Source organism: Protobothrops mucrosquamatus, unplaced genomic scaffold (genome assembly GCF_001527695.2).
Source record: "Protobothrops mucrosquamatus isolate PMUCROS unplaced genomic scaffold, P.Mucros_1.0 scaffold95, whole genome shotgun sequence".
NCBI lineage: Eukaryota > Metazoa > Chordata > Lepidosauria > Squamata > Viperidae > Protobothrops > Protobothrops mucrosquamatus.
Genome location: NW_015386470.1, coordinates 1,790,298 through 1,800,870, shown reverse-complemented (window position 1 = coordinate 1,800,870; position 10,573 = coordinate 1,790,298). Strand labels below are relative to the sequence as shown.

General features: G+C 44.0%; 1 protein-coding gene across 1 annotated transcript in view; it reads right to left on the bottom strand.

Moving 5' to 3' along the window:
* The window catches only part of LOC107284478 (fatty-acid amide hydrolase 1), a 33,687-nt gene extending 29,188 nt beyond the window's left edge, over nt 1-4,499 (bottom strand). Inside the window, exon 1 of the mRNA XM_015812541.1 lies at nt 4,270-4,499. Coding sequence (XP_015668027.1) covers nt 4,270-4,464 — 195 coding nt within the window. The 5' untranslated portion in view covers nt 4,465-4,499. The remainder of the gene's footprint in view (nt 1-4,269) is intronic.
* Between the last annotated feature and the right edge of the window lie 6,074 nt (nt 4,500-10,573).

Here is a 10,573-nt window from a genome sequence, read left to right as displayed (position 1 = left end):
TCCTACTCACTGCCTCACCTGCCAGAGAACCCCTGGATCGCCCCCAATCCTGCCCAGCCCCCACAGGCATCTCAGGAGCAACATCGAGGTGACAATGCCCACTCGGCCACGCCCATTTGGTGGCCACGGCCACTTGGCCATGCCCATTTGGTGGCCACGCCCACTTGGTCACACCCATTCAGTGACCACGCCCATTTAATCACACCCACTTGGTGGCCACACCCACTTGGTGGCCACTCCCACTTGACCACACCCATTTGGTGGCCACGCCCCCGGCACCCGGCGATGTATAAGTGGGTTTCAGGTTGCAGTTTGGGCACTCGGTCTCTAAAAGGTTCGCCACCACTGTCCTAGAATCTGAAGTGAAATGGGCCTTAGGAAATCTGAGCAACAACAAAGCTAGTGGAGGTGACAGCATTCCAGCTGAGCTATTCAAAATCTTAAAAGACGATGCAGTAAATGTGCTACACTCAATTTGCCAGCAAATTTGGAAAACAGTACCCACAGGATTGGAAAAGATCAGTTTACATTCATTCCAAAGAAAGGCAATGCCAAAGAATGTTCAAACTATCGCACCATTGCACTCATTTCATATGCTAGTAAAGTTATGCTTACAATCCTACAAGCTAGACTCCAGCAGTACGTGGACCGAGAACTACCAGAAGTACAGGCAGGATTTCGAAGAGGCAGAGGAACTAGAGATCAAATTGCCAACATACGCTGGATCATGGAGAAAGCTAGGGAGTTCCAGAAAAACATTTACTTCTGCTTCATTGACTATGCTAAAGCCTTTGATTGTGTGGATCACAACAAATTGTGGCAAGTTCTTAAAGAGATGGGAGTACCAGACCATCTTATTTGTCTCTTGAGAAACCTATATGTGGGTCAAGAAGCAACAGTGAGAACTGGACACGGAACCACTGGTTGGTTCAAAACTGGGAAAGGAGTCCAGCAAGGCTGTATACTGTCGCCCTGCCTATTTAAGAGCACATCATGAGAAAGGCAGGGCTAGATGAATCAAAAGTTGGAATTAAGATTGCCAGGAGAAATATCAACAACCTAAGATATGCAGATGATACCACTCTAATGGCAGAAAGTGAAGAGGAACTAAAGAGCTCTTGATGCGAATGAAGAAGGAGAGTGCAAAAGTTGGTTTGAAACTCAACATTAAGAAAACCAAAATCATGGCATCCGGCCCTCTCAATTCCTGGCAAATAGATGGGGAAGAAATTGAGGTAGTGACAGATTTTATTTTCCTGGGCTCCAAGATCACCGCAGATGGGCACTGCAGCCAAGAAATTAAAAGATGCTTGCTCCTGGGGAGGAAAGCTATGGCAAATCTAGACAGCATACTAAAAAGCAGAGACATCACCCTGCCAACACAAGTGTGTATAATCAAGGCCATGGTTTTCCCAGTTGCAATGTATGGATGTGAAAGTTGGATCATAAGAAAGGCTGAGCGACAAAGAATTGAGGCCTTTGAACTATGGTGCTGGAGAAGACTCCTGCGAGTCCCTTGGACTGCAAGGCGTTCAAACCGATCAGTCCTAGAAGAGATCAACCCCGACTGCTCTTTAGAAGGCCAGATCCTGAAGTTGAAACTCAAACACTTTGGCCACCTAATGAGAAGGAAGGACTCACTGGAGAAGGATCTAATGCTGGGAAAGATTGAGGGCAATAGAAGAAGGGGACGATAGAGAATGAGGTGGCTGGATGGAGTCACTGAAGCAGTAGGCGTGAACTTAAATGGACTCCAGAAGATGGCAGAGGACAGGAAGACCTGGAGGAACGTTGTCCATGGGGTCGTGATGGGTCGGACACGACTTCGCAATTAACAACAAATATGGTGTTTCTGAAAATACTGATGTGCCTTGTGTTTCCCGTCCCATAGTATTGCATGTGACCCTGTCTGCATGTCATGGCCTTCTAGTGCTAACAGTCTCCTGTTCCTTAGGTGTATCCATTCCTTTATCCAAGAGAGTGTTGCAGCCTGATAGTACATTTCCCAGCTGCTAAGAATGGGAAAATAAGTTGGGTACTGCTGTAAGAGAAGGATGCTGGAGGCTTGCAAGCACCAGCCAGCAACAACCAGTTGATCTCCCTTGGAAGGATAATTGGTTGGAGGGACTCAGTAGAACAAGATGGGTGGGTAAATTATTGCAGGGGTGCTACAGCAGCCATAACTTTAACACCGGGTCACAAGTAGCTTTGGGGAGCGTCTGTCATAACTTCAAACGGTCGCTAAGTGACCAGGCATAAGTCAAGGACTACTTAAACTGCCTAAGAAAGAGTAAATATACCAAATGTATTAAGAAACAGAGTCACTGATGATTACATGGATAGTCAGAGTAAAAATGCATTTAAATAGTTATATCTATAAAACCTATCCAGAATTATCAAATGTAAGCTAATATATTTAGAGTTCCATAGCCAGCAAACCTACACATTTTCTTCCCCTCCTCCTGCCTGAAGCTAGGCTACCTCCATCCTGTTCTTCAAGGCCTGGTTATACCACCAAGCCTGGGAATCCGAAGGAACCAGAGACATTTTTTGATGGCTCCATTATGGTTGACCTTTTTTACTCTCTCCATGTGGTTCATACAGTTCACATTTTTATAATGTTTTTCATTTTTACTATGACTTTCATATTTTTATAATGATTGGCTTTTATATTTGTTTCATTCATTTATTCATTCACTCAGACTTGCTTCTTGTGAGATGGGCAGCCATATAAATGTGATTAATGAATAAAATATATTCATTAGAAGTAAATTTTACTTAATTCAATGGGATATACTTCTGGGAAGATACATTTTGTTTCAACTTTGGATTGGGAACTGCCCCAAGTTTTTTAGAAACTGGATGGCTATGTAAATTTTTAAATGAATAAATATGCAAGCTTACACTGTTGAACAGGTAACACAAGTCAGTTTACAAGCGTTGCTTTCTTATGTCTTGTGGGAAGAATCCAGAGAAAGAAATATTTTGGGAAATATTAAAAAGGCAGAATATATTTCCCCAAAGGATTTTAAAGGCAGAGGCCCCCCCCCAAGTTTCTCTGCCCCAAACAGAAACCAGGGCTGCAGAAATGCAGATGTGATAATCTTGTCAGAAAGATTGGAGGCAGGAAGATGGGATTAGAAAGAAAGATCCCTAGAATCAACAATCCCTCACACCAAAAAATCCAAGTCGTCAGTCACAGCCCCAGGGAAGCAGGATATAACTTTTGGCAGGGCTTTTTTTCTCATAGAATGCCCAGAACGGAGTTCCGGCACCTTTTTTGGATGGAACCTTGTAGGGTAGGCAAGGCGGGTTGTATGACGTGTGAGTTCCGGCACCCTTTTTTTTTTTTTTTTTTTTTTACAAAAAAAGCACTGACTTTTGGGTTATAATAAGATTAACCCACCACCCTCAGAATACCAGAAAGGCATACAGACTCAGGTCAAAGTTCATGCCATCAGGTCAAAGTTCATGCCATAGGAACAACTCCAAACAAAAGCTCAAGAAGGTATAAAAGCCCACCACTCCCTACTACATGTGGTCAGTTTTCCCAGAACCATCTTTCTGTCTGGCTCTGTTCTTCAATAAACTACAACCTTTCTAAAGCAGTCTCCATTTTAATTATTCCCAGCATGGACTGGATCTTAATGAAGACTTTTTCTTTGGACAGATTTCATTTTAATTATGAAAATGAAACAGACTTTCTTACTCAAGACAAAACCTTGACTCTGATGAAATACACAACAAGCACAGGCAGGTTTTCCCATTCTGCATCCGGTAACTAATATTCTAATCAGATAAAATACAAAATAGAACTGTTTTATTAGGTAAGGCCATATAAATTATTTATGATGTTGGTCTATTTTAATTGTTACCCACCCAGACATCAATTTGAGATCGGTGCCCATATAAATTGAACAAAATAAAAATAAAAAAAAAATACTTGTCAAACACGTGCATACCAAAACCATCCAACTTCTCCACCTCAATTGCCCAGTGATCTCCTGCAACTCAGAATAGTGAAACGGAATTCATAGAGAGCAGAGTTTAAATCTCTAGAACCCACACAAACACAAAGCCAAAACTAGGAGCTTTAGTTCCTTTAAAAAAAGACTGCAAGAAAGTAAATCTCCCGGAGCAAGTCCATCCCCATTTCGAAGCGTACCCCTCTTGCCTCTCCCTATGTCTGTGAACGTGGGGATGGATGTCTGCTTGTTGCAGACTTTCTCGAGCTGGCAGAGCTGGGGGGGGGGGGAGAGAAAAAACAACACCAAAACGGCTTCCCCTGACCTGCTCTTGGAAGCGCTGAGCGGCTCTTCCCATTTGCTCGAACGCGCGCTGCCGCCGGCTCCTCGCCTTGCCTATCTTGCCTTGGACCTGCCTTCTCCTCCGCCATTTCAGCAGGAAGAGGGTCGCTAGCGAGCAGCCCAGGAAAGCAGAAATCAGAGCTACGCACATCCTCATCGCCGAGCGGCAGTCCGCGGCGCCTCGGTCGCTTTTATACTCCGACTCCTCCCACTCCGCTCTGTGCAAAGATGCGAAAGGAAGAACAATTTGTACTCGGACTCCACCCTTGCAAAGGCTTCTACGGAGAAGGTGCCTTCCCGAAGTGGCGTGCACCGCAAACTTTTTCGTTTGGTTCTCGCGCCTTTCCCCTCGAAATTAGCTTGTTAGTCACACATGTTCTTTTGGTGAAAACGTGGTTATACAATACAGCTGTTTGAGAAAGTTTCGCTAATGATCCAATACTTCGATCCTTAGTTTATAAAGGAGCCACTTTTTCGAGCATCTCCCCCCCCCAAAAAAAAAATAGTAGACGGGAACCTTCGCCCTCCCCCTCCTAACGCAGCTGAATTGTAATGATCAAATACAGCTTCAAAAAAAACCCCAGAAAAATCCGTGAGGATTAAGTCAGCTGGAGGTGGACGGGGAAGATTTGATCTTGCCTAGTCTGTTTGTCCTCACGCCCAACACCAGTAGAACTTTCTGAAAAGAAAGAAAAAGTTCCGGAGTTTTCCATTTATAACATTTCCAGGTCATTATTTTTTTTAAAAAAAAATGCTATACTTATTAATGTTGAATGTGAGGCTGAAAAAATAAAATCAATAACTAGCAGACAGCAGAATTAGTAGTTTGTGTATCTGATGATATCTTAGCAACTTTATTGTGCGTTATATAATAACTATAGGAATTTGGCCCCAATTTTATGGTCTAGAGCAGTGTTTCTCAACCTTGACAATTTTAAGGCATGTGGACTTCAACTCCCAGAATTCCACAGCCAGCAATGCTGGCTGTGGAATTCTGGGAGTTGAAGTCCACATGCCTTAAAATTGTCAAGGTTGAGAAACACTGGTCTAGAGCAGGGGTAGGCAACCTTGGCTCTTTTATGTCTCGTGGACTTCAACTCCCAGAATTCCTGAGCCGGCATGGCTGGCTCAGGAATTCTGAGAGTTGAAGTCCACGAGACATAAAAGAGCCAAGGTTGCCTACCCCTGGTCTAGAGCCATAATGGCATTTTAGGGAGTGAGTGCCCAAACTGCAATCCAAAACTCAGTTATGTATCGCTCGGTGCCGGGAGGGCATAGCCCACTGGGTATGGCCCCCACTGGGCGTGTGGCCCACTGGGTGTGGATGACAGGCAATTAATATGTGTTGCAAAAATTGAGCCATGCATAAAAAAAAGAATGATACTTAATGCAGAAACTGGTAATCCGATCACAAAACCACATCACAAAACCGCATCCACTTCTTTGAGAGATACCACATGATTTTTCCATTTGCCCACTGGAGGCAAAACAGACATGGAGGACTAATGGCCTTTGGGACAATAAATCTGATGAGTATCTCACTGTAGAAGAAATTTACCTCAGTTAGTCCTCGACTTACAACAATTCATATAGTGACCCTTCAAAGTTACAACAGCACTGAAAATAAAAACGACTTACCATTTTTCACACTTAACAACCATTGCAGCATCCCAGGGTCACATAATCAAAGTTCAGACACTTGTCATATTTATCACAGTCGCAGTGTGTCCCATGTGTGTCCCATGTGATTACCTTTTGCAACCTTCTGACAAGCAAAGTCAATGAGGAAGCCAGATTCACTTAACAACAGTGTTTCTAACTTCACAATTGCAGTGATTCACTTAACAGCTGTGGCAAGAAAGGACGTAAAATGGGGCAAAATTCACTTAATAGCTGTCTCGCTTAGAAACAGAGATTTTGGGCTCAACTGTGGTTGTAAATAGAGGGCTACCTGTCCTTTTTTTATATATATAAAAACTAGTTGCTCAGTGATAACCAGAAGGCCTGATGAACCAGCCATACAAATGGCAGTCTTCCTCCACCAAGTCCGATTGCTATCCAGCTTTTCCCAACTTGGATTCTTCCTTCCAGATTTGCTGGGTAGAGAATTCTAGGACGCATCATCCAAGCTCATTTCTTATACTCTTATATTCTTCAAGTAATTATAAACTTTTGTGCTCAGTTTCTAGTGATATATATGGTTATTTGGAACTGCTTATTGGTCCTGTAGAATTTCTATGTTTAATGGCAGTCATATATATAATATATATATACATACACACATACACACACATATGTATACCTATACATACACCTATATTCTATATACATGCATACAGGTCTTGGCGTATTCGGGTCTTTTCCCATGTAAGATTGAGAGTATCTTGGCGACGTTTCGACGAGGTCCCACTCGTCATCTTCAGGCTGGGGTCTTCGGCTTCGTGCTTGTGCGAGCAAAGTGTGATCGGAGCTGCCGTCTCTCTATAAATATTGGTGGGGTGTGTGGAGTGCTGGCTTAGTTGCTGTAGGTGGGTTGGTTGGCTGTGTAGGAGTTATTGTTTGGCCTAACAAACCGACAAAGCATTGTAGGACTCATCAACTCCACGACCGACACACGGGTAATCAGAAAACACAATATTGCTGGACCCATTACCCAACACACTAATGTAGGACTCTAGATCACATCACTATAGGACTCAAAACACAACGTTGTAGGACCCACCAACCGACACAACATTGTAGGACTCCTTTAGCGTTGTAAGACCTGCATACCTGTACCCGTGAAAATCTACGAAAACAAACATATATATATATATATATATATATATATACACACACACACACACACACACACACACACACATATATATACATATCTGTCTGTCTCTATATATGTCTCTCTCTCTCTCTCTCTCTGTGTGTGTGTGTATGCACACATATCAGCGTGTCTTGACTAGGGTTCAGTTAGTCTAGGAAGGAAGGAAGGTTGTTTGTGTGCCATGTGTGATGTTTATTCCTTTGGCCTCAGGTGAAACTGTCTGAATCTATATAAAGTGTACAATGCATTGCACTGTGCTTCACATTCCAATGACATAGTATGTATACATGTCAAAAATGTTATTATCTTTAGAGAATGGGAAGAAGTAGGTAAAAATTACAAAAGCTACAGTAGTGTCTGATGAATGCAAAAACACACATAAACATGCAGGCATTTTCTTTTGTTGTTGTTGTTGTTGACAATACATGTTTTTTTTATAATAGGTTGAAAAAATATGTGCAGTAAGGGCAGTTACCCATCAATCCTTGTAAACGGTGCTATGTGTCTTCTTGAATCTCTGATGGAACAACAAATGTTTCCATACAAGATAAAAATAAAGCATATGTGTGCTTGCTCATGTATGCACACACTTTGTGGCAATAAGGTCTGAGCCTGCATAAATGGTTGACAACCTGTTGCTATTTGTGTACAAATACAGGTATGAAAAGGGAACTGATGAGGAATGAAATAGGATGAAAAGAACAGAGGTGCAGAAAGGAAATTTGGTGACAGGTGAAAAGAAGGGAGGGAGGAGAGTTGGGGAAAGAGGGACACGTTTAAGATAGTGGGGCATTCACAAAAGAGGGAACGTTATGGAGATAATTTTGCGAATACTATGGAGATACAGCATGTTACAAGAATGGAAGAAGGCTATGTTGGGATAGAAAGAGTAAAAAAAAAAGGACATACATACTCAGTGCTTTTTTTGTAAGAAAAAAGGTGCTAGAACTCCCCTCCCGAGCGGGACTGCCATGCTACGGCAGATTGGATGGGCAGGGTAGGCCTGGTCCCCCTCTGCCATTTCAGAGCCAGGGGGGAGTGACAATGAACAGTTCCACTGCCGCTGTGCACTCCTGGAGGGGCTTTCTTTAAGCTTTGCCCCACCTAGATCACCTGCCCGGGCGCAGCTGCTGTCTCCTTGTCCTCTGCCAACTCTCCCGTGGCTTGCGCCATGACCAGGTGGCACAAGCCTCCCCCACCGCCTCCCTCCGCCAGTCCTTTGTCGCCTGTCTTACGGAGAATGGAGAACAGAGCAGCTCTGCGCAGGGATGCAGAGCAGAGAACAGCCCTTGCTTGTTGCCCTGCATTGCTCCATGTCTCTATTCTGGAAACAGCAGCTCCATTTCCTGCTGCTTCTCCTCCCAGTACAACTCTTCCCTCTTCCCGAAAGCATTTCTTTGCTAACCTGCTTTCCAGCTCTGGCGTGTTTCTCTTCTGCTGCAGGGAAACGGAGTTCTTGGGACTAAAAAAAGTTCAGTCAGACCTGCCAACTCCTTGTGAGATTTTTTTTTTTTTTTTCGCAAGAAGTTGGAAGGTCTGACTGAACTTTTTTTAGTTCCACAAACTCTGTTGAAAAAAGGTGCCAGAACGCCGTTCTGTGCCTTCTATGAAAAAAAAAAACCACCTGTACATACTTAGTTGAGTAAACCAGACTGATGGAACAGGGCCTCCGCTTTAGAATCGCAACACCTAAGGCTTCCAGTAACACAGCTTAAAATGAAGTATTTCAGTTTTGCACGATCCACCCACCCCTTTTTCAGCAAATGGTACGGCCACCTGTTTGGAAGCCCAGCGCAACCAAGACGAGCGCTTTCCATGCCAATAGGCAAAAAAAAAAAAAAAAAAGGCCCAACAGGCCTCCATTGTTCTCTTGCCAAAACAACAGCTCGCAGCGGTATCCAGCCACACCAAGTCTAGCTCAACTTTACAGATGGGGCAACCCGAAGCAATTTTGCGCTAAAATAACTGGAAGGATGACTAGCCGGCCAGGCAGACGTCGGGTTACAGCATTGCTTTCCGCCTTCATTCATGCACCCTCACGGAGGTCCCCCGGCCTTCTGCCCACCCCGACTTCGGGCGTGTGGGTGGTGCGGTTGTTGCAGCCCAGCCCTTAGCATCAGCTGCCTTTTGATCAGGAGGGGAAGTCACGAAGAAGCCGGGAGCATTAAATCAACCCAGCATCAGGCGGAGACAGGGCCGTGTGCCTCGCTGCGTCACCTCCCTTTGAATCACCCACAGAGACCCCGCTTCCCCGGATCCCCTTCCTGGGTCCTCCCAGCCCTGGCGGTTTTATCTCTCCCAGTTTCACTCTCTCCAGGACCTTGCTCCTCCACCACCACCCAGACTGGATCTGCCCAGCTCTTGCAGCTGCTCCCTGACTCTCAGTGCAGAGAGAGAAAGAGAGCGAGAGTGCTGGCGCACGTGGAGAGGGGGAGGGGAGCAGCCTGGCCCCACCTCCCCCTGGCAATAGCACGTGTGCCCACAGGGATGGCTCTGCGTGCCGCCTGTGGCACGCGTGCCATAGGTTCGCCACCACGGATCTACAGTATAGAATTCAGTGAAAGTGATATGTGTTGTTCATATTGATTGACAGGGTGAGAGTTAAAATCCACCATTAGATGGCACCAAATTGGAGAAAGCTATACTATATTGTTTTGTCATTCTCAAAGAATTCCTTTTTGGTAGAAAACGAGGGGCAGCAGTTCAAAAATATACAAGCTCTGCTATTTTGCACCAAGGTGGTTTGAACTGGCTAGTTACATTATCCCGTATTTGAAAGCCAGACGTTAACCCACAGGATTAGGCTTTGATGCAGCTTTGTATTTAATGTGAATGTTAAAAGAGTAGGGGGAATTTATTTCCTTTTGCTGCCTTTTAAAAGCTAAAAGCTCATGTTCTCGTTGTTGTTTTACACAGCTGAATGCCGATAATTCTATTGGCAATTGTGAGTGATTACTGCATTATCTGTACTCAGAAAAACTTATTGTTTTGGATGCTAAAAAAATTAATGATACATAAAACTATGTTATTATTGGCTGCATTCATCAGCAGAAATGTGTTGCACAGCATCACTGCACTGTGTTTACCCCAATCTCTCCCCTCCAAAGAATACAAGAGACGGGTGGAGACAGTTTATTGTAGAACATTTACATACATGTCATTTACTTTTGGAAAAGCTTATTCATGCTGAAGTTGATTATCCCACAAGCCCAAGGGAGGCTGGTTCATCCCTTGCCTTAAAACCATAGACTTATTCTCTTTGGGGCTGAACAAAGTATATTTTGTATATACAATTCAGCACAAGTGAAAAGGAGAATCTAATTTAGGACTTTAAAGTGGAAGGCTGACTTAGATGCACAAATAAAGGTCAGGATGAAGATGCTTTCAAATATATCCAAACAATATGAAGTATTTCAATAGCTGGGTGGATAGCATACCGTGTCTCCCC